This window comes from Epinephelus lanceolatus, chromosome 16 (assembly GCF_041903045.1).
Source record: "Epinephelus lanceolatus isolate andai-2023 chromosome 16, ASM4190304v1, whole genome shotgun sequence".
NCBI lineage: Eukaryota > Metazoa > Chordata > Actinopteri > Perciformes > Serranidae > Epinephelus > Epinephelus lanceolatus.
In genome coordinates this window covers 11724425-11750006 of record NC_135749.1, presented here as the reverse complement: position 1 = coordinate 11750006, position 25582 = coordinate 11724425, and the positions used below count along the sequence as shown (strand labels likewise).

At 42.1% G+C, this 25582-nt stretch overlaps 1 protein-coding gene across 1 annotated transcript in view; it reads right to left on the bottom strand.

Annotated features, from left to right (window-relative positions):
- csmd2 (CUB and Sushi multiple domains 2) overlaps positions 1-25582 on the bottom strand; it is a 289863-nt gene that overhangs the window by 174261 nt on the left and 90020 nt on the right. Inside the window, exon 5 of the mRNA XM_033636937.2 lies at positions 20053-20260. Coding sequence (XP_033492828.1) covers positions 20053-20260 — 208 coding nt within the window. The remainder of the gene's footprint in view (positions 1-20052; positions 20261-25582) is intronic.

Here is a 25582-nt window from a genome sequence, read left to right as displayed (position 1 = left end):
GATAATTAGCCTCAAATTCACCACCTCTGTGAAACACATGCCTGGTTGGCAGAGGGAGGGCTGCCTCAGGGAAGGGTGAACACTGTGAGTGACTATCATTCACTACTTGTATTCCAGTGACAACTAATAGAGTTTAGGGGTGAGAAAAAAACAATGCAACAAGCATTTCCTTCCGTTTTCAGCAGTCAGAATTTCTCTGTAGGTTCAAGGTGATAACCAATAAACACACAGGACCTTGAACAGTAAGGACCAAGGACCTTACCAACAGTAAGGTTAACCCAACAGGCTCACACATTGTTGTCAGCAAACTTCAGATTACCCAAACTGCATCCTGGATTGTTGATACCCATCTGTTGAAGATCTCGGAAACACCAATATGTTCTCAACCCTTTAAAAAATGCTCATACTTTTAGACAAAATCACTAGCTGGGTCCTGATTGATTTCTCCCATTTAGAAAATGCTATGCTGATTTTAGGTATGCACTACCTGGCCCGGGCTGCACAGTGGTGTAGTGGTTAGCAATGTTGCCGCACAGGAAGAGGATTCCTGGTTCAATCCTAGGAGGGAGCCCTTCCGTGTGGAGTTTGAATGTTCTCCCTGTGACAGCGTGGGTTTTTTCCGGGTACTCTGGCTTCCTCCCACAGTCCAAAGACATGCAGGTTGGGGATAGGTTAATTGGTGACTCTCGCCTCTCGCCCAATGTCAGCTTGGAAAGGCTCCAGCCCCCCCCACGACCCTCAAGAGGATAAGCAGTTACGACAATGGATGGATGGATGGACTACCTTAGGACCCCTGATGGTCATGAAATGTGAAGGCAAATAAAGGGTAATCATGTCATTTTTATACTACTTTCTTCCATATTAAGTAACATTTTACCGTCTCTTGGCTACCTCTAAAATTGAACTAACTGAAGCAACACAAAGTGGACCATCATCCTTTGGCTGCTTCTGACAGGAAGTTTGCAGCAGGAAGCAGTATATACAGATTTAAGAGGACATATTTTTTAAGGGATGAGATTATATTCTGCACGAGGAAGCTGGAATCATTCATGTTGGATCTCTTCCTTTTGTATGCCCTTGGAGTAAAACGTCACACAAACAGACTGTGTTTTGAGGTCCAAAACAAGTTAGTGTTTTACTGCCATTTGGAGCTGTCAAAATAAAGACTGCCAAGAGTAGCCTCAAATATGGTAACAGCATTAGCCTACAATCAAGCTATACACTGTATGGTGTAGAATGAGGCTATGTCCAATGTTCTGTGCATGCTGCTTGCTGAGACTAGACATAATAAAAGCTCAGTTACTGCCTGTGTGATCTCACTCACTTGCTGTATATCAGGAGTAGGTAGTCAGATAAATGGAAGCTATCTTGCCATTTAAGAGGTTTACGTGTCCTTTAGATGACAGTATCTGTAGAGGGCATGGGCAAAATATACAGTATATTCAACTGAGTAACATTACCTTGAGTTTAGGTCAAGAGAGCTACATACAGTAGCACATGGTGCAATTACTGTATCTGTTGTCCTGTAGATATGTGGTTGCAATGCACTGTCGCTATATAATCTTCCATTTAATATTTTCTTTATTAGAATATATGTCTCTCCACCTATAATGATCAGATTTCCCCACAGGATCATTAATGTTTCATCAACTCTAATCCCGCTTAATTCTGACAAGGAACATTAATTGCTTGGCTCTGAGGAGTAATGTACATTTAGTATTTAAATTCCACTGTGTACAGCCCACAAAGCCTGGGTAAAATTGTTAAATGTAAATAATTAATCAACTCTGCTTTGAATGTGCTTGTAGTAAACAATGGTTTGGCTCACTGTGGGACCAGACTAGGGTAATGCAAGAGTTTACTAAACAAACGTTCAGTTACTTGTAATTGTCCAGTCCTCAATTGCCGTTATTAGATGAGGAAAATCAATCTGATCTGGCAGCTATAGTAGATAAATTAAGAAATGAGATGCAGTTGCACAAACACTATTTGACCTTGGTCTGAACAAAATGACCTGTAGCCATTAATTCACCTCCTTTCTATCCAGTCCCCCTGCCTTTTACCTCTATTTAACGGTGTCTCTGTTTAAACCTCCCTGTTGTTTCTGTGGCCCTTCATCCTCCACATCACTTGCTCAGCCTTGTTCCGTGTCCTCCCCTCACCCCATCCATGTTGGTGCCAGTGTTTGCAGCCCTCTGTCTCTGCTCCTCTGCTGTTTCCCTCCTCTCTCCTTGCACCTTTGATGTCAGGACCACAGCTAAAGCCTGAGCTAATCTGCCGTGGGGCTTCCTGAGCCCCAACCAGGCCAAGGGTTGGAGCCAAGAACATGGCACAGGGGCAAAAGGAAGAAAGAATGAATGGAGTGAGAGTGAAAACACTGTAAGACATTCATGTATAATTCTGCTTAAATAGGTTTGTGATTGTATTTAGATTTCAGTGTTCAAAGCTTGTCACTTCGAGATTAATATTTCAAAAATAAAACACAAATGTATAGATCTGTACATTGTAAATTTTAAATGGTACACACGGGGGGCAGTAGCCAATAAACCTGAGAGAGCAGTGTAACAGTATGTATGGTGAAAGTCACAATCTATACAGTTTTTAAAAGTATTAATGAAGGGATAAGTACAATGGAGTGGCTTGCAGAAGGCCAATTAAGTACTCTGGAGGAAGACTCTGCTGTCAGGGGAAGCATTGTTATGAAGGATGATGAAAAGATGAAAAACCAGCTTGAGAATGGTATATTCTATAATGAACTGGGGAAGAAGGGAACTAGAGGAAGTAAAGTCCAAAGAAAGACTGTGTCAGCACACTGTATGAAAAAAGGATGGATGCTAAGAGGAACTAAATGTATTAGCTTTGGTGTAGCCTATAGCCAACCCTCCCCTCCCTTCCCTGTGGCTTCCACACCAAGAGAAGAAAAGGCAGAATAATCCCTCAGCAACACTACTTATCTGCCTTGCACTGATGGTACTATTTATAGCACATTAAAGGGGCAAAAATGCCTTTTCTTCACCTCTGATACAAAACATAAAAATACCCTTCAAAGTTAAAGCTCTACTAACAGGATCAAGTGTGTAAGCAAAGGCAACTCAAACAAAAAGGGGCAAAAACGAGAAAGAAGGAACACAGCTCTCTGAGTCAGGGGTTATCCAGAAACATAGTCTTCAAATAAAATACTACTTTTTTTCTGCTTTATCAGAAACGGCACATTTAAGTTCAGACCTCATTTTAATTTACACTGCAAAGAGAATTCATAACCATATAAAGGAAACAAAGTTTCTTCAAAGAGCACCAACACTACTTTGTGCTGACCCAATCATTTCACAACAGCACTTTTTTTAAACCACAAAAATCAGCCAATAACATTTCACAGATATATCCTTGTCCTACATGCAATGCATTTTGTATCTGTTGCAGATATTAAGGGGATTTCATCATCAGGATTTGCTCATTGAACACTGAATCTTTTCATTTTAAGCTGACGTGGGTGCAATACTAAAGATAAGAACTTCAACTTAAGAATAGAGTGAAATATGAGAATGGAGAGATGCTGGTCAGTTACATTTGCATTAAAGTGCTCCTTGATGCTCATGCATTTACATTAAATCTCTAATCCTGTTCTGTAGAAATAATTTGAGATTTAATGTAAATGCATTAAAGTGCTCCTTGATGCTCATGCATTTACATTAAATCTCAAATTATTTCTACAGAACAGCAATAACAACACAATGCATGCTACTACCCTGCAAACATACAAACCAATAGATCAAACAAAGCACTCCATTATGCGGTATCCTAGACCCATGGCAGAGCAACAGTAATTACCATGACAGAACAGTGTGGTGAAAGACACACAGGAAACCCTCTACAAGGCAATGTTTCAATCAATCAATCAAATTATTTGTCACATCAAATCATGTAGGATAAACTTCCAATCCAGGGTAACAATGATTATATGTAGATGACTGGGTTGGGGGGGCGGCACGGTGGTTGGTGGTTAGCACTGCTGCCTCAGCAAGAGGGTTCCTGGTTCGATCCCAGGAGGGAGCCCCTCTGTGAGGAGTTTGCATGTTCTCCCCGTGTCAGCGTGGGTTTTCCCCGGGTACTCCGGCTTCCTCCCACAGTCCAAAGACATGCAGGTTAATTGGTGACTCTAAATTGTCCGTAGGTGTGAATGTGAGTGTGAATTGTTGTCTGTCTCTATGTGTCAGCCCTGTGATAGTCTGGTGACCTGTCCAGGGTGTACCCTGCCTCTCACCCATTGTCAGCTGGGATAGGCTCCCCGCGACCCTCAAGAGGATAAGCGATTACGAAAATGGATGGATGGATGGATTGGGTTGGGCAGTCTTAGGTAGTGCTCTCATTTGAGATGCTACTGGCCTATGGGTAGAAGCACCTGAACCTCTCAGTGCTGGTCTGGTGTATCTGTTACTGTTCTTCCAAACCTCAGCAGGAGAGAAAAGGACATTATTTGGGTGGTTGAGAACCAGGCCTGCAGATATGATCACCATGAGTCCCCTGCCGAAATGGCAACTTTCGGGGCTAAAAAATGAAGCCAAAGCTAAAGTGATGAAAACGGTTCCACCAACAGCCACTTGAGGCTGGCTCCAAAAACAGGTAAATCCCCACAGACCTCCATGTTAAAATGCCTGACTTTACAGCGACTAAACAGGGTTACAAATTTTTAAAAATAACCTTTTGGTCACCACACATATCGAATTTTTATATATCTCACCTGTTACAATTTTATTAAGGTTATGCAAAATTAAGGGCATGGCAATTTTGAGTGACAGGTTGGTGAGATCCATGCCTCCTCAGCTCCACCCCCCTGTCCTTGGGTCACTTTTGGCTCCAAAAATCCAAAATGGCGACAGCTTAAATGCTTGAAGCTTCAAAATGGGAGACCATGAACTAATGGGTTATGTCGCAGTGGCAATGTCCAAAATCTTTATCCAGTCTATGTCCTTACCATACTAACCAAGTAAACATTTAAATGTAATGACCATTTTTGTTTATTTATGTATATATGCACCAAACATCAACAACTTTGCATGTATTTTTGCACTGAGCTACAATATAGCTTTCCAAAGCTGGCCTCCTGTCAAAGGATCAGTTTCATCGCTGATCCATATCATCCATGCAAACAGCACACTAATTAGCCATGCTAAGACAAATCACACTGTTTCTCCCTGGTTCACTGGCCACAGCACCTTCCGTAATCCTCCGTTATCACACAGTTGGGGGGGATAGCGAAGCTAATAACACCGTGATATTAGCAACACTGATCTACTAGTGATAGAGCCAGGCAGCGCTAGCCGTTAATTCTGTCTGCATGAGCCCCAGACCAGACTAATCCCTATTTTAATTATTTTTTCTACTCGCTCCTAGCCCATCCTTCTTGTCAATGTTCTCTAATCACACCATCTAATTAAAAAAAAAAAAAACAGGCAAGCAGGCAGCCTCGGTGTCAAAAGACACAGACGAGTGCAATGTCAGTGGTATATGAGGTTCACATGGATGAAACTGATAACCTGTACTACAAAGTACATGAGAATGAACTGCAGGTTTGGTGTATATGTGTGTATGCGTGAATGTGCCCTCTCATTTATTTGAGAATATACATGTCGCCAACTTCATGAGATCAACGGCGTCTTAGCATTTTAGATGACTTCACTAACAAGGAACCAACAGCTTGTTAAAAGTGCAAAAGGTGCACCTGCAAAGTGCTGTCATCATACAGGTATTATGTTAGAGCTTTGTCAAGCTAAAACTTTTTTTCTGCCTGTCTCTCTGTCTTTGCTTCTGTCTCATTCTGTCGGAGGGGAAAGTGGGATTAAGAAAAATTGCAGTGCTGTGGGATCAATATGATGCTGACACCTCTCTGGCACTCTCCAAAAATCTCTACCAAGCAGAAACCCACTTACAGAGGAGGTCTAATGGATCATATAACCACTATATCACTTAAGCTTTGCCTTAACCCTTGATGAGGCAACAGCCTTGTCTGCAATGAGTGTCATCAGTTATTCAAAAAGTAAAGGAAAAATCTGACTCAACCTCAAAGCCTCAAGACAACTCATCATGTAAGACCTGCTGATAATGCAATAAAAAAATGCAATCAAAATCATAATTTAATAGCCTTCTTATAATACATAATGTAATAACCTTTTTAAACCTATAATGTCATAAGTTATTTCTTTTTATGGTTATTGCAGGTTATTATGGTTTGTGGCATTTGTTCATGCAAAACAGAATACCTTGACATTCACAGTATATACATATATGTAGGACTGGGTGATAAAACCATAAATTTTCCTTGATAGAAATATGATAAACGGTGGATAAATCTTTTATATAATTAAACCACCCTTATGCCCAGAGGGGTGCGGCGGCAATGCCCCTTAAATGCCAATTGCCACTCACCATTAACCAGAAGAAGAAGTAGTAACAGCAGTACTAGTAGTAGGCGAAGAAGACAATGAAGACGAGCCACCAAGCTAATGCATACAGTAACTTTATAACGTTACAACAACATCCAACATGCTTATAAGAGTACTTTAAGTAGGACTATTTTGACCACAGATAACAGTGCTGGGCTTCCCCACAATTGAATTCGCCACATAATGTTAGCTACAGCAACTGTATGGCTAGTAGACTCATCTATGCTAATGGTAAGTTCACATGATACATGACTGATTTGCGTCTACTTTATAAGAATAATATGACCTAACATGACGAAACGTAACATGAATAAATCTTTAATAATCATTTCCTAGTGAGCATAATTTCTACCTGAGTCATGTCCGATAGACTTTTATCGGCAATGACTTAATGATCACGTTACTTCATCTTATCATCGAAGTCTGTCTTTTGTTTATTGTTTTGAGTGAGAACCTTCCATCCATCCATTTTCTAACCGCTTATCCTCTTGAGGGTCGCGGGGGGGCTGGAGCCTCCCAGCTGACATTGGGTGAGAGGCGGGGTACACTCTGGACAGGTCGCCAGACTATGTTTTAAAATTTGATTACAATGGTCTTGGCTGTTTGGCACATGTTTGTAAACCACAGTTAACTGGTTTTCTTCAACTTTCACTCAGGAGCAAAAACAGTGCAATTACTATAATATTACAAAGGCAAAAATTCCTTATCTTGCCTGCATCGGATAAAAAATATAATCTCTTGGAGGACTTGAACAACTTCATACAGTGCACACACACACAAATATTATGAATTTCTGCCAAAACTAAAAAGTTTTAAATCAAGACACAGACTGCCCCTCTATATGTTCGACACTGCAGCTGAGTCTTTTTACGGCGAGGGCCGGCGTTGCCTGTCACCCTTTGCCTCCGCACGTTTATTGATGCAGTAGAGAAGAGGTTTTATGGAGGCACGCTGCTGTGCTGCCTGTAATTGCCGGTCAAGGCACGTTCACCAGAGTTCATAAAGGTTCCTCTGTAAATATATTCAGGTTGGCCTCGTGTCACCTCATACCAAAAAAAAAAAGACAGCCTCTGTCTGATGAATGGGGAGAGGAGGGGTATTTCACCGTCACTCTGCGCACGCATAAGCACGTTCACAGTAGCACCAGAGAAGTGAATACGTACTGACTGTACACACACACACACACACACACACACACAACACACACAACCTGTCCCGAAGAAGATTAAGATATATTACACTCCAAACCAGCGAGCACGTCCTTGCTTTATTTCACCTTGCAGGTTCCCTTGTTCTTTCTTTTATTACTAGCCACAAATGTGAGCCTTCCAACCCTAAAATACAGGGATATTTTGTACATAATCATAACCTCTAAAACATGGAGAAAGAACCCCACTGTGTGAGTGATGTGTCATCAAAGACGAGGATGACTCAGTCTGTATGTCTGCTGCTTCAATCGTCTATATGTTCCCAGGAGTCTGCAATGAGTCAGCCATTAAGACTAAAAAAAAAATGGTTGATACCTCACTGTATTGCTGTCTCAGTGTCTAGGTTTTTTAATTTTAAAAATCAGCGACTTTTTCATTCTGCCGTTGAGTCTACTGGTTTCCAATGAAGTTTTACTTGCACTGGAATTTAGCACCATAGAAACAAGTGCCATTGTCTACAAACAGCAGATCACTCCATTAGAATCAACACAATGGTGCTTGATTCAACAAAAGCGAGCTGATTTGCTCTGGAAAGAAGGGGAATTATCTGACGCCCTCAGCTGATGTTGTCATGGTAAATTACTTGTCAAGAAGGCTAGTTTTTCACGGCAGGCCACACACTGTGTGTGGTGTATGTGTGTTTGTGGCCTTTGTTATCATATTTGTGAGTTGTTTTGTGAAAAAGGGAGGTTAGAGACACAGAGTACGGATGTGTTGTGGTCAAGCAGTGACCCAGATCAGACAGTGACATCTCCGTCCACTCAGGGGATGCTCAGGAACAAGATGTTCTGCTGCTAGTGCAGTATGGCCATCCTGCAAACACAGATCCACCTTAAGAGTCAGTCTGTTCAGAATTGGACTATATATTTTACTATATTTTTTTTCTTTTCCATTGTTGTCTGGTTTGTACATTTGACCTTATCCAATGGGAAAAGGTTTGTAATCTATCTGAGAGGCCAGTAAAACAATCACAGCGAATAAGCATGCTCCAAGGAAGGCCAATGACTATCACTTGCTAACGCCCCCTACATGAAAAAAAGGCTAACTGCTGCCCTCTGGCCAGATTAAGGGTTTTATTCAACCACAGGACAAACATCTAGAGTTCCAGGCTGAGGGTGCATCCACACGAATACATTTTCATTTTAAATGCCTAACGACTGGTATGTTTAGGGGGCGGCACAGTGGTGTGGTGGTTAGCACTATCGCCTCACAGCAAGAGGGTTCCCGGTTCGATCCCTGGTGTGGGAGCCCTTCTGTGCGGAGTTTGCACGTTCTCCTCGTGTCAGCGTGGGTTCTCTCCGGGCACTCCAGCTTCCTCCCACAGTCATGCAAATTGGGGATTAGGTTAATTGATAACTCTAAATTGTCCGTAGGTGTGAATGTGAGTGTGAATGGTTGTCTGTCTCTATGTGTCAGCCCTGCGATAGTCTGGTGAACTGTCCAGGGTGTACCCAGCCTCTTGCCCAATGTCAGCTGGGATAGGCTCCAGGCTCCCCCGCGACCCTCAAGAGGATGAAGTGGTTAGAAGATGGATGGATGGACTGGTTTGTTTATGCCTTGCGTCCACACTATTTCAATGTTTTGGGAACCCTAAAACTGATTCTGCTTTAGTTTATAAACTCTGGGATCGTGTTTCAATCTTGGCGAAGACAGCTTCAAATGATGATGCAGACCCCTATGTTTGCTCCCTGTTTGGGTCTCATCAGTCACAACTTGTCAAGTACTCCTCTCCTCTCTTGCTATGGCTTCCTCCAGTGATGGATAATGCTCCCGATACCACTCTAATATGTTGTCGTATGTACAGTACTTCGTAACAACTACCAATCTCTTTCCCCCGCCTTGCCTGCCATACATACATGTTACCTTTAACAACAGTTCCACCTCAGTGTCTGTCCGAGCAAAGAAATCTGTGGTCTTACTTTCTGCCATATCAGTAGGGTTTTCTGTAACTACGCAAACCAACCACAGGGTAGACAATCTGCTTCACATGAATGATCACGCGATATGCGTTTCCAGGCTTGTTAATATCAACGGAGATTAATTCCAAAATGGTACCAAAATGCTCCTGTGAATCAATGTCACTTTTTTTTTTCCTTTAAACACAAACATATTGGTGTGGATGTGGCCTGAATACTGAACTACTTTACAAGAACCTGTTGGACTTTTTGCACTGCAGCAGTACCTTGTCAAGTGCACGCACACACACAGCATTATGCAGTTAGATGCAAAGCAATGACTTGGCATTAAAGAGCTGCGTGTACTTGTCCTCACTGCCCTGCTTTTACAATCTAATTGCCGTAGCCAGTGTCCTCTACAACAGACCACTGAGTGCTCTGTGCTTTTGGCCAATTGATTTCATATGTTGCTTTCTCTGTAAGCCTCTCCTCTCGGCCCTCCCTCTTCCTTTTGCTCTATCTTGGCTAATTACTGTGATTGATTAATCAACTGGTGTGACGTCCCTCACAGTCCCGTGAAGCTTAGCGTGTCACCCCAATCACACTCTCAAAGAAAGACTGAAGGAGGCCAAGGTTGAGGGTATAGAAATCTGGCAGAAAACACTGATGTTGACCAAGCATGGCACTCAAAATCAATTTCCATACAGCCTCTATTCTCTTTTGATCACACCATAACACAAAGCTTGTGAAGCAAGCCATCCTTCTTTAGATTAGTAGCACTTGACCCAGGACCTGAATTAAGAGATCAAAGTGAGCTGTACGATGAAGCATCAGTGGAAACTGACGAACAAACACGAGTGTAGAACTATTGTTTTCACAAGTGACAGATGATGAAAGACACAGCGAACAAGAGACTGATGCAGTTTTGACTAAGCTGATCCTTGGACCCACAGTATCAACGGTTCTGCAACTCTCTTAATATAAATAATCAAATAATAAATATAGGAAAACGGATGGCACTCTTAAAGAGGATAAACAGACCCCATGCTCCAGTGTCCTGAAGAGCAGGATTAAGTGTTTTGGGGATTGTAGATCAAGAGAATAACATTGAATAAGAGGATTACTCACAAATACATTTTCTAATTGTCATAAATGTAATACAGTACAGTAGCTTCTGAGATATGGACATTCAATATTAAAGTCCTCTCATGAGGACATGATGACAGTATTTCTTGCATAAACAAAATAATAATGTATCTACAAAAAAACAAAAAAAAACATTCCATTTGCAGGCCCAGGGCGCCAATGTGTGTAACTTAAATATGTCTCTGTGTACAAATCATAAGCCATTAGTGCATCTGTGGGACTGTAAAAAGCGACAGATTGGATCCCAATGGTGCAGTGCTTAGTAAACACAACTAAAGAGACACCCAGTCAGGGCACATTGATCTGGGCCATTACCTCTAACCTCTGCGTGTTCTCTGGTCTCACTGGGATGGGAGTGAGGTAACACATGGCTAGACATGCTTACACAGACACATTGCTATCCAGGCTGCTTGCCTCAGGGGAGCTGGTTTATAGGTTTGACTAAATATTGCCGAGTAAATTGCTGCACCTGCTGTTTTTTAACATAACACAGATGATCAGTGATCAATTAATGCTATGTCATAATGAAGAATAGAATGCCTTCCCTCTTTTACTTGCTGTGGTGTAATTTTGACATTATAACTGAAAACACACAGGCAAGCCTCGGGGTTGATAGAATACATGGGTATACTTTGGCCCATATTCACTAACCTTGCTTCCTACACTCCAAATCCCATCTCCTCTCCAGCTCTTAGCCTGAGCAATTTGACAGCGGGAGTAACAAAGTGTGGAGTGCCGGGGTGAGCCAATCTGCAGCAAGGCACCAGGTGTTGGAGATAATGTTCCACTGGAGCATTTCTTGGCGGGTGGCGCAAAGTTCATCATAACTGCAGTTTTGATCGATGGCACGTTGCAGATTGAGTCCTCAACCAAGCGCTGCTGTTAATAAATCCTGACTCAGACAAACAGACTTTGAGGGGCCGTGGTGGAGAGACTGGCAAAGACAGCTATTGATCCTATGGTCAAGCACAGGCCGATAAGCCAAACTATGGTTTTAGATGTACAAAGCTGACACTGCAGAAAAGAGAGATGAAGCATGGGGAAAAAGGCATCCAAGAGGACAGAGCTGACATTTAGAAATTCATTTTAAAAAGTACTTGGCAAATTAAAATTAAAATTGGTAGATCTGGGTTTATAGAGAAGCAATTCAGAAGTTCTTTCCAAAACATCTGATATTTAGGTGATTCCTAACACTGATTCTATCAGTACAATCAGTACAATACAGTACATATGCTGTATCTGTACAGCAAAAAACTCAACACACTGGTAATGCCACAAACCTACGAATTTGATGGAAAATCAGGAAACATTTGAATCACTGCTTTCCATATTGTTGTACTCAAGTGGAACTCTACAATGGTGAAGAGAGCTCTACTGTATGTCCACTTTGAGGAGCAGAGGCGAGAGAAGGAGAGAAGTGTGTGCTTTGCAGTGAATAAGGACTGGTGTGACGGTGGGAATATTATGTGCTATGGATCACTGCTTTACACCGTGCAGAAGCAGCTGTAGAGTGTGGTCGATGTCCGTGTTCGGGAGGAGCGACCATACGGCCGATTTGTTAAGGTCGGGATGTGAGAAAGTGAAAATAAAAAAATGCGGTAGGTTTAGTACTGACTATCCGCTTGAATTTCGGGACATGAAAAACCAGAGTGCCTCAGACACTCCTCTTAATTTTGCAATGGAGGTATCATTTATAGTTCATCAAACTCCCATAGTTAAAATTATAGAGTCTGCACAATTAAACTTTTAGGAACCTCAGCAAAAACAGCTACAGGTCTGAAAGTCATCTACAGAGTGGAGAACAGGGAAATGTAGCGGTAGATGAGTCTGGAGAGTGTGGAGGTAGACAGACAGAGAAAGAACAGGTAGGACAGAGAGAAACAGACAGCGATCTAGATCCAGCAAGATAAGAGGATGTGATAGATGTGGCTGGTATATATAACCCCCTCACAACGCGATCTGGGGGCTCTTTTTTTTTTTTTCGTTGTCTTTGACGTGATCATCCTTGACGTGCATCAGGGCTTCATTACCATCCCTCGCATCAGCCGTGAGACATTTCCATCTCAACCAATGTTTATCTCCGCATGAGCTTTCTCCATTGTAAAGTTTAGAGAAGTATAGTTGTGGGCTTTCAGATATGCACATCATCCCCACTGCAACAGACATGCAAAGTTAGGGGAATACATGAGTCAACAGTAACCAGCGTTTGTGAATGCACAAATCAAAAGCAAATCTTCTGACATGCACTTCACGAATACTTTGGGCCACAACTCAAAGACTGGAATCTGAAAAAAAAACTTTACTAAAAGCAAAGCACGCTATTTATTACCCTTAGTTTACTTTTGTTTTGGGATGATTTGTATGTGGGTTTTATGAAGAGAGCTCCGCTTACAGTAAATGACGATAGGATGTATAATGAAAGGCTATAGACTTTCATTAGACAATCAGATTAAACTATCCACTCAGATGCTTTATGACACCCATGTAGCAGGGAGAGAGAAAGGCTGACTGAGAAAGATAAAGAGAGACAGCAAGAGGGAGAAACGCCAGAGTCAGACCCTCCAAGACGTGACCAGACTAGAGATGTTGTGGTGAATTACCGGTAAAGTTCCAAAGCAAAACACTTCCTTTACTCCACCAGTCCGTGTTGAGAGAAACAGGCCACAGCACAAGAAATAGGATAAAAAAATGTATTCAACATTCACATGGAGAATATACGCCCACTCAACCATCACACGGTATCCATTTAAAAACACATCTATGCAAAGTGCCCCTGCATATGCTGCCAATACTCTGTATTCCCTTGCTGGAAGTAACTGTCTTAGCGCCCAAACGGACAATAAATTATGTTTTCGAGCAGGGGACTTTGGGGATCGCAGGTGGGCAACCACATATTCTGGTGCTGCCAGGCAAACAATGGTCAGGAGGAGGATATGTTGCACAATTATTCACTTCCATACACACTCTCACTGTGACTGTTTTATAACAGGAAATACTTAAAAAGGGGAATACACTTGGCAGCCAATCGCTTGACATGATGGACGCTGCTGTGGAGTCCCATTAGGAGTCTAAAGTATGGGACAGGTTTGTTACCCACATGGTAAATAGCAGTTGGCATGCACACAATTAAAAATAAGAAAGCAAATGGTATCGATAAAGTTATAAATGAATATATAAAGAACTCCCCTTTGGAAATGCTGAACATTTTAGTAAAATTCTTTAATTTGGTACTGATAACAGGTATAGTCCCCACTGACTGGTGTTTAGGAGTGATAAAACCATTATACAAAAACAAGGGACCAGTAGATGATCCTGAAAATTACAGAGGTATTACTTTACTTAGTTGTATTGGTAAGCTTTTTACGGCTGTAATAAATTACAGATTAACTGCTTATATAGAGTCTGAAAGAATTCTTGGAGAAGAGCAGGCAGGGTTTAGGAAAGGCTTTTCAACCCTTGACCATATTTTTGTTCTTCACTCACTGGTTGAATGGTACTTCTATAAGAAAAAAAGACTGTATTGTGCTTTTGTTGATTATAAAAAAACCGTTTGATTTGGTAGATAGGTCATCACTATGGTTTAAATTACTTGCACTTGGTATAAACGGATGAGTATTAAATGTGACACATAATATTTATGAGAATGCCAAATCTTGTGTTAGAGCTGGTTATGATTTATCTGAACAATTTGTATGTAATGTAGGAGTGCGTCAGGGGGATAATTTAGCACCGCTATTGTTTGCACTATATTTAAATGACTTTGAAAAATATGTGCGTCAATGGTACAACGGACTTCAACTTTTCTCAACGGAATGCCGCAATGTGATGAATGGTGAAATAGGGATATATGTGAAATTATATGTCCTGCTTTACGCGGATGATACGATTGTACTGGCAGAGACTCCTTCAGAATTACAGGCCGCATTAAATGCAGTTGCTTCTTATTGTAAAAACTGGTATTTAACTGTCAACACAGACAAAACAATTACGGATACTCCCAGAATTTAAGTTTGGTTCAGATAAATTAGAAGTTACTTTTGAGTATGACTATCTTGGAACATTATTTAATTTTAATGGACGATTTGATAAAGCAATAGCTAAGCAAGTTAAACTAGCTAAAAGAGCTTTATTCTCCTTGGAAAACAGAGTTACTAGATTACAGTTACCTGTTGATATACAATGTGAGTTATTTGATCAGCTTATAGTGCCTATTCTTTTATATGGAGGTGAAGTCTGGGGATTCCATAAACTTGACCAAATTGAAATGCTTCACAGATCTTTCTTGAAACATTTACTTAATGTTAATAAACGCACAGCAAATTGTATTATTTATGGAGAGTTTGGTCAAAATAGTTTAGATTTAAAGGTAAACATGAGAATGATTAACTTTTGGGTACATTTAATTAGTCATAATACAGCAAAAATCTCTGACTGTGTTTATTGTTTTCAAGATTTTGTATGATGACAATATTTTTCAGTGTAAATGGATTTCCAAAGTTAAAAATATTCTTGATGATTGTGGTTTATTGTACTTATGGCATGACGCTGGATGGATGAACCCTAAATATTTAAAATTAATGATTGAACGTAGATTATCTGATATGGAACTACAGAGATGGCATGAGAAATTACAAAGTAACCCTTTATGTGATAGTTATAAATTGTTTAAAACTGATTTCACTTTTGAACCTTATCTGGTTATGTTAAGACCTGCCGAAAGAGTTTGTTTGTCTAAGTTTTGGTGTGGAAATCATAAGTTACCTATCTCTGAGCGCAGGTATGATCGTGAAAATGTCCCCTGGAAATGTACTCTTTGTTTGACTGGCAATCGAGGAGACGAATATCATTATGTATTTGTGTGTTCTTTTTTTGATAAAGAGAGAAGAGAGTTGGTCGGACAGTTCTACAGAGCAAATATTTATAAGTTTCAAAAGTTAATGTCATCTCGAAAAGTAAAGATCTTGTCAAATTTGTTGAAACTTTTAAAGAAAATCTTGAATAGTTTCTCTTGATTTGCTTTGACTTGTATGTATGTACATTATTTATTTTGCTGTGCATTGGCTGCCGCCTGTTCTGATTTGTTAATGTTATTTTTTGTTGTCTGCCCCTTATACCCCGGGGAGGGGTCAAAAGGAATAAATGATGATGAAATGATGATGAAACAAACACATTTACATACAAGTGTAAATATACACACGTTCATGGCTGTATGCATACCTACACAGTGATGCACACAAATCTGACAAAGGATCATCCATGGTAAATTAGACCTGAATCTGAGCTGCAGTGAACCCAAACTCAAATCTCCTGAGCCGCAAGATGAAGAAACTTTACCAATCTCTTTGAAAACACAAAAGCAAAAGTTGAGGCATTTATCTCCACAAGAATGAAACATACTCATATTGCTGCAACTCCCATCGGAAGCTGGAGAAAACAGCCCCTGGACTTAAAAAGCTGTTCCGAAGACCATTCACTCACTCTCAGGTGAGTCAACCTAACAGCCAATCAATATATATCCAGTGTTCTGTACTCTCCTCCAACAACTCTTTATCTCTTTCTGTCTCACTCACACAAACACAGACGTGCTCCCTCCACGGGTTGAGACAAGCTGACACATATCAGCACTGCAGGGATAATCCGTATACTCGCTAAATGTTAGTGTCTCAGGTCCATAGGGTGCAGGGTTAAAAAAGAGAGGGGAAAGGATGGGAGGTTACCTAGAGGGATCAAAACTCATTGGGTTCTCAGATCTCCTAACAGGAAGAAATAAGTTGCATTTACGCAAGCAGCTTTGTGTTGTCAGTGAAGGGTTGCATGGAAAAAAAGAGAAGAAAAGATAACCCTCATGGGAAATATAGTTTGCAAAAGTTACCAGAACGGAAAATGAAGACAAGTTTTGTTTGGGAACACTTTCTGTAAAATGGTGCAATCACTGAACTGTGATGCGGCAATTTTTTCAACAGAATGCCTTTTTTTTTTTTTTTTTTTTTTTCGTAAAACCAAGGGAGTAATGGCAATACTCAGGATGCTTTCAACTCCAGATTCAGGTGCTTTATACTCTCTATTTACAGTAACCAAGGTGTTGCGAGAGCTGCTTTCAACATCTCAAGGGAGCCCTATTGGTAGATGAAAATGCATTATGGTTCTTTGCAAAACAATTGAGCGCCTAAGAAAATTACAAGTCAAATAGCTGTGAGTTCCACTTAGCAGCAAGCGGGCAAATGAGCATCTGGCAATTGGCGTGTGTCAGGCGTTATTTACATTGCCTCAAAGTGGATGGTGATGGGGAAGAAAATCAATGTGGATGCAAACAGTGTAATGGCTGAGTAATGTGTTCCCCTGGGCGAGCAACACCGAAGAAGTCCTGCCGGGGTAATGCAGAGTGGAGGCGGAATTCAGTTGCCTTTTTTACCAGCCCTTCCCACTGCCACATTCAATCCACATGCACATCTCAGCTCCTGAAGTCAGTTTTCAAGGCTGTCTTCTCCTGCTGCCTCTTCCGAATGCTAACTCTGCAGGGCCGCCAATCAAAGCAGTGGATGGTATGGCAGACAAGAATTCAAGTGAGCAAAAGCATATTCACGTATGCGACGGGGTGATGTTCTTGATTGTGATTGATGTTGTTTATTCTGTTCTTTTCAAAAACACATTCACACAACAGGAGAACAGGGAGCTTGCAAACTTGACCCGCTTTCGTTTGAGCTATTGTGGATTGATTAGTGGCACATGGTTTTGACCCTGATCCCTTGCCTCTCTCCCTCCATTGGGCCACTTAACCTGTCAGCTCCTAGAACTTCCCAGAATTTGAATTAAGTAGCTTGTGGGATGATGTGATGCCAACATTTTACGCACTCTATAGCTGTAAGATCATAGAAGCACACTAACACCATAATTCTTGCCATACGGTAAGGCCACAGTGTGCTTTCTAACTTCAGATAAGAGGTATGACCATTGAAGACAACGAAAAAGGGATCTGAGATGAGAATCAAGAGGAAAATAAAAAGAATCCAGGTATAACTCACAGGCTATGCCTTTCCTGACAGAACGTAATGCCTATTTCCTTGAACAATCAGCTCAAAGAGACAATGCTTTGACTCTAAATTGGACTGTAAACTTTAATTCGCAGTTAAAGGAGGACCTGAAATAAAGAAACAGCACTTTAAACTTAGCCATAACTTCTCCCTGTACAAACCAGCATGATTAAATCTCAGACCAGTCCAATTATATGGTGTGTGTGTGAGGAAGAGAGGGCTTACTGAGCCATTCGCTGAGAGGATGTGTGCTTTAGGTCAGCACCATCATAGCATTCCAGCTGACCTCTCTAATTGGCCACCAGCTGGGAAGTTGCTAGCCCTCCACCCATCTATCTAGTTCCTCACTTCCACGTCCACCCTCTCCTCCAAAGGTCCTGCCCTCCTCTCCAATTCTCTCCTCTGGTGTCTGCTGGTTCTTACTGTTTGACCCTGTCACTCCCTTTGACTGTCCTTACTCCTCCCTGCAAACTCTAAAATTATAGATACCCAACCACTCAGACACGTAAGAGATTAGATGGTAGTGTTGAAAATAGTCTGGTGAGGTTTTAGGGTTTGGAAGAAAACCGCTGACACTTTTGAAGTCAACACTTTGTGCATAAAACCTAAGCCAGCATGACTAGTAAAAATGAAACAATAGAGGCAAACCAGCATGTCTGCAACATGTCCTCTGTCCTCTGTCCCCTGTGCTGCCTTTTTCTTGCAATGTGCATGATCAACTGTGACTTGCACTCTGCATCTCTTGCCAATAGCCCTTCTCCCTCTTTTCTAGTCACTTTCTTCCCACTGTTTTCCATTGCTCTTTAAGACAGTGCAGCCATGCCGCAGGTGCACCACCATAGGCGCCCCCGGCAACAATCGCCACAAAGATGACAGACTCAGTAGAGATTTGGCCGCCCCACGCGACAACGGAGAGCAAATCAAAGTCTGGGACGAGAAGCTGATGACATCGTAGAATGTGCAAAAGAAGCATAGTCAGGCTGCCTTCCGTGGGAGTCTGGGAAGCGATCAACTCTCAGTTGGCCAAGCAGAGATTCAAAGAGACTTTAATATCAGGCTACAAGGCACAATTCTCAGTTTTAAGACCGCTCAGAGTCAATCAAGTTCTTCTTGGGAAGCGTTTTTGCTTAACTACTGAGTGAATGAGTGAAATTGACACAAGTTTCCAGAGGCCATCTCACTCTAAGATGACTTCTCATATATTCTTTCTGAACCTTTTTCCTCTATCAACAGTCCTCTATCCCTCCATCTTTCTCTGCGTGTGTCAGTGTGTTTCAAGTGTTTAATAGCTCAGCCAATGCTACCCCTTGTCCCTTCCTGCCAACTGCCTGTGGCTGTAACTTCAAAGTTTCCTCTGTCTTCTCTTGTTTATCTGAACTGCCTGTCTCCTACATGATCCTGAAATTAAACCTGCATTTTTATATTCAACTGAAGACACAGAAGGTACAACACATTTTTCCTGGTGTATAACATGCGCATTCATCCACCTGTATTCAACCCAAGTATGTCTTTACTGCTAACATCAGCCTTGTGAGTGAGGAAGGGCCAAAGTGACAGGGACAGTGTGAAAGAGTACATCTGTTTGTACAAGTTCTCAGAGTGCCAGCACAAATATATGGAAGTCTGACGGAAAGTGTGAATACTTATTTGCACATGTCCATTTGTGCCCATATGGGCACGACTTTGTATGCGTGTGTATGTGTGTGTGGGTGAAACAACACTAAACGGCTGGCAGTGGTAATCGAGCTCACTAATTACTTCCTGAGCTGAGAGAGTTGTCAGAGAGAGGAGGAGCTGCCACAGATGGTGAGAGACCCACACTGACACCAGGATATCCTACCTCTTCATCATTAGGAGCTGAGCATGTGTATTTGTGTGAGACTGAGTAATTGAGAGAATGAGTGAGGGTGTGTGACCAAGATTGAGTGTTCAAATTACATTTTAAAACCACAGACTACATGATACACCCTGATGGGGAAAAAGCTGTGAACTGCTTATCAAATAAATACCTTATCTCTCTATTATTTTCATTTCAGAGGTACTATCTGTAGCATTTGATATTTGAATGCCCTGATGTTGGAATCGATTCCTGCTCCCCTGCTATATCCCTCAGACTTCTCAGACAGCTATGGTCCACACACAGTCACTCTGAGCTGGCTTAGTTCCACTGGACCAACACAACACCCATCCACTTCCAACCATACTTCAACCAGCTCATTCCTTCATCTGCTAAAGTGCCTGTGGGCAGGTGGTGCACCAGTGGACTCCCCTTCCCTTTCTGTCCCCAGCTCAGCTCACTCTCCAGACAAATTGCTGGAGGCTGACTACTCACCACTGTGAAGAGCCCTCAGTGCCGCTGACCTCCAGCAGGTCATAGTCGTCCTCCAGCTGAAAGTCAGAGAAAACCAGGGCAATGGTGTCTCCTGGCTCAGCCAGCACAGTCCAGGTGCAGTCAGCGTTGTTGTTGTACTCAGCTGGGTAATTGGGGGTGGTGATCACCCCACTCTGGCCCCGCAGTGTCCCGCCACACCCATCATCTGCTGCAGGGAGCACAGGAAAGAGAAAGTGCAGAAAAGCTTACTAAAAGAGGGAAGATTAAACAAAGATAATCCCAGACTTATGATCCAGAGATAATTGAAGATGTACAGACAAATGGAAACAGGAGGAGAGGCAAGGTAGTAAAAGGCTAATAAACACACACTGCATCTTAACTGCAGCTAAAGGTCAGATTTGACCATAAGCAGTCGTTAAAATTCTTACTGGCTTTTGTAAGCTTTTTCCAGATCTGTACTGTAGTGGCCAAACTAAGATGGGGCATCGATTATATGTACCTTTTAAAGATAAAACATACTCACACACCGTACAAAAGACAACACTCTCTTAAAGTAACAGGCTCACTCTGTTACACAAAACCTGGACCGATTATTATCATTCTGCTATATCGCTTTGAAATCATAAACATCAGACCAATATTACGTCGTCCAGGGTAGGCTCTCTTCACCACCACCTCTTTTGTAGGGAAAACAATCCAGCGTTCTGGGTAGACAGCAACACCATACACAAAGGAGATTGAAATCAGTCTCTAGTTTTCTACTTTAAATAATGTGGTTTAAATTAATTACACAAGGTAAAGGGTTGTGGTGTAGTTGGTTGCAACAACAATAAATCTAAAACTCTTGATTTCCAATTTGTTACCCTGCCATGTCGTAAAAAAGATATAAGGGCTTTGGCTCCAAGCTTTAGACCAGACCATCATCGCCAAGGCCCTGTTCCTCTTTTTGGGGGAAAGAAATGCGCTGTCACATAAGGAGAGAAACTGGGAAATCCAGTTTCTACTGATGACCAGCTAATGTTAGCTTGAGTAGGAGGCTACTGCACTAACGTTAAAGTCATACCGTGTAGCAGAAAGACTTTTGTCTCCAACTAAGTCCTAGCCTTGATCAAACAGTTGGCTATTAACAGTTTGATTATTAACAGACAAGACTTAGCCTATGGCACTATTAATTCCATACAATATAGATGCACTTGCACAGGGAAGATTGAAGGGACATGACAGCGAGCAACCTAAATTTACTAGTGTAAAACAAATGCTATAGGGAAATAAATATATGTAGACATGTCAAAATTATTCTCCAAAAACAAATCAAATTGTACTGACATCAATAAGAGTCTCTGGCTTTCTATCCCCCAAAAGGAGACATGGCCTTGACATTTTGCGAAGTACACATATGTGCCCGTCTGATGTCTCATGATGGCAGATGACTTGTCAATGACTAACAATACTGATGACCCGAGAGAAGTCTTCGGAACTTTGTTACGTGGGCAAAACTTGGTGGTAACTTTGCGGAGTGAAGTTTTGCAAGGAACCTTGTGTGCTTTCTAGCATTTTTAGTTTTTAAAACTAATTATTTATTCATTATTTATGGCCGCAAATGATCTTTTTGCCACTAGCCAAAATGCATATTTCTAAATTCAGGAGCATGAAAATGTCTCAGTGAGTTACAGCATATTGTTCCTTTGTCTGCAATTTTCGCCACAGGCCAGAGAGACACCAGTCACAGGGTTTCAAAATGCCCTAGAGTGCTTTTACCATCAGCACAGAGCAGAGTGGAGTGTGTGATGCAACCTAATGTAACGAAAAGGGTGGGGGGGTGGGGGGGTGGTTGGGGGGGGTGATTAAGTTCTGATTAATTCAGATTTGTGTTAATCAAAGCAGCTCTTCCCTCCTCAAGACTTCTTTACGGAGACTATTAAATAATGAAACATGCATCTAATGTGTTGCCAGGACAGTTCCCCTGCTCTCCTTTTGATATGTTCATTACAGATTAGCTTTGAACAATACAGTATCATGTGATATCTGAGCTGCTATTCCTGTGTCAAACTCATGGAAATGCAGATTTCAGAATACTGTGTGTATACGTCACTACAGTATGTACTGGTGGGGACACATCAAAAGAAGTTTTGCATGACGCATTCAAATTGATGCTGCTCCTTAAATTATGCGAGTGTCTATGGGTGCACCTCTGTGCCAGGGTGGTGTGATATTCATTAGTGGGCAGCCACTTACCTGTGTATGTGTATGTGTGGTGTTTTCAGGGAGGGGAGGAAGAGCTCAGAGGCGCCAAGCCCTGTCTATCATCCATCCTACCTGTCACCACGGCAACCCCCCAAAGGGAGGGCAAGTGAGTGTACGGACGAGCGGAAACTTGTGAGGTGTGAACTTGAATAGGAGGGAAACCACGACAGAAGGGCGAGGAGAAGGGGATGCAGAGGATGACAGGTGACAAGCGAGGATGGGTGAGAGAAAAGTGCAGAGGGAGGGTGGACAATGAGGGAAGAGAGAGATGGCGAGAGGGGTGACAGGTGATTGTTGCAGAGGGAGTGACAGGAAGTAGAAGGTAGAGAGAAGAAAGGATGACGAAGAGCATTGATATTCCACACAGGACGGTTTCTTCACACTTGAAGGGAAGTCTCTGACTGCAAACTCTCTCCTCTCACCTTGACTCTCTCTGTCGCTCTCTTCATTTTGTGGCTGCCACTGGCCGATGCCGGTGCTCTACGACAATGGAAAACTAAATGTCTATACCATGGACCGTGTGAAACCAAAAAACTGTTGAACACTTCAATATGTGAGGTGTGCGGAAACTTATTAAATTTTTTCCTCAGTCAATTGTCGATGTCAGGATGCTTCCCATGGCTGAACAGTACATATTTTCAGGCTGTCACTTAGGATGTCATGGTCGTCATGGTCTTCCATAAAGTATAAGGAGCCGCTTCGATTCCTCTGAGTATCACGGTAACAAAGATAAAGGGAAACATAGGCAATGCAAGCAAGCTATAAAAACATGCATGCCATCAACATGCATGTTTATATGCACCAAATATGTAAAGCTAAAGCTTGAAAACTATATTTGTGAATAAAATCAGAGTGCTTTTGTAATAGGCCAAATAAAACGTGTGCACAAACCACAGATAAATAGACATGCGTGCATGTGATGCTGTACGTATAAGCAGCCACATCTAGAGCTTGTCAGTAGTGGAAAGATAGGCTTAGGGGTTAGGAGAGAGCGTCAGAAATGGAATAAAAGGGTAATGTTAAATCACTTATAAGTATCCTCATGACAACTGTGATGTAGTTTCTGAGATTATAGCTGAGAGAACACGCTGATGAGCATAAAACAGGAAATGTAAAACATTATCTGTGCCATCAATGGCTGGCTATCATCTATGGCCCGACAGCGCTGGCACATTTGTCCTCTCCCGAGTCCAGAATGGTGACCGTGCCAAAATGTTCTCCCCCACTCCCAAAGTACAGCGTCAGTTCTGCTTTTACACATATGGGCAGGCTCTATAATTGGAGTGACATTAACAATACACTTATGCATTATGAAGGAGCACTCAGGTGTACACGTTGACTTTTATGTGGCACTGGGAGACCTCAATTAATCACAGGGGAAATTGCCGGTTTCTGAAACTTGTTGGCGTGTAATTTCTGCTGAAAAGGTGGCCTAATCACATCCTTTTAGTGCTGGAGCATTTTTCTTCTTTTTTAAGAAGGAGCCTGGCTGGGCACGAGGAGAGGAGAATGAAAGAGCTTAGTTTATGTCTGAACAGCAAACTGTTGGTGAATAATAGAGAAAAGACAGAGGGAAGGCAGATGACTGAGTTCTTCACATTTTCTCATATTAAACGTAAGAAATTGCAAAAGCAGATGAATGAAATGCACACATAATAATTTCACATTCTGATGTGGAGTACAGGCATGTGCATGTGTCTGCATGTGAGTGGGTGGGTAGGTGGGGACTGTGCTGGCGCATGGTGCCCAGCCATGTGTGCTCCTATGTGGGCTTCCTGACTCCCGGCCTCATTGCAGATGGCACTGTGTCACAGCGCTCTGCTCAGCAGGCACACTGACACAAACCATCGGCCACACGGACACATGGTCACTGCAAATGGACATACATGAACATGCAAACTGTCATGTGTATGACATATGCATGCATTTCAGGTACGTGAGAAGTCACTTCTATACAAAATGAAACCCTGCGAAATTCTGTACAATAGCATCACGTTTGCCTACAGTGAACCATTTTCAAGAACTGTGTCATGTTGGGTCAGACAACACACACTGGCAGGTGTCGCTGCCGCAGGGGTGCTCGCTAACTGTGAGGGAAGGACAACTGGCACAAGCACCTGACTGGGAGCTAACACATGAGGTCCTGTCATGGTAAATAAGACATCAGTATAACCACAGAAAACCTTGTGAGATCATGTGGGGGCATGTGGAAATATATGAGTGTGTGTGGGCTGGAAGATGTTTTTGTTTAACAAGTGAACAGACTCTACAAGCAAGGTCAACGTTGTCATTAACAATACTATGATTCTTCAGTTTTTCAGAGAGTTGATGGATAAAAACTTTGTTTCATGTACAAAAAAGACTCCAGGAAATCTTAAAGTGGTCTGTTTGACTGCCTTTGCCTAAAGCAGGGTTTTCCCTGCCTATTTAAGACAAAGGCGGGCCGCCTGGGTGATTCTGGCCGCTGCCTTGGTTAAAGCGTGTGTGTGTGCATGGGGGGCGTTCAGATGTAGCGTCTTTTGCATGCACAAACCCATTACTTTCAATGTAGATGCACGTCATGCGCGCTCACAACCCAAAGCGACGCCATAGCGGCGCACATTCGGTGCGACGCGCTTGTTTTTTCATCTGGCGCACGGACCTGCTCCTCCCTCCGATGTTGTGTCAGATCCCGGTTCCCCCTCGGGCTGTGTCTCTCCTACTGTTTCCTACGGAGCTCTGCCCCGTTTGAAAGGCGAAAGAAGCCCGTATGTGGAAAGACGTCGTCTCCGAGATGTAGAATGTGTATTTTAGGAGAGAAACACACATATCAGGACCGCTGACTTGTATCATCAGAACAGACATGTCCTGTGATTTTCAGCCACCTTTCATATTTAATAGAGGGGGGACAATACCTGACAGTAATATTCTCAGCTGTCAGGATGTGCCTGCTGTAAAGGGTAAATATAATCATAGAAGGCTGAAAATCACAGGACATGTCTGCTCTGATGATACAAGTCAGCAGTGTAAAGCTCAAGCATGTGGGGGTCTCCTTTCATATTTAATAAAGGGGGGGACCGTATATAAAAGTACAGCTGTCAAGATGCCCCCCGCCACAGGCCTTTGCAACCTTGGTCTTGAAAAAACCCAGGGAAAACCCTGTAAAGAATAAATATATGAAATATTTTCATCTTACAAATGAGTGCCATTGTTTTTTTATATGGTTGTCTGCAACACTTTAAGACTTTGTGGATCCTTTGATTTGTACTTTTAGCTGCTTCACCAAAGAGCACCTGTCGAGCCAGCT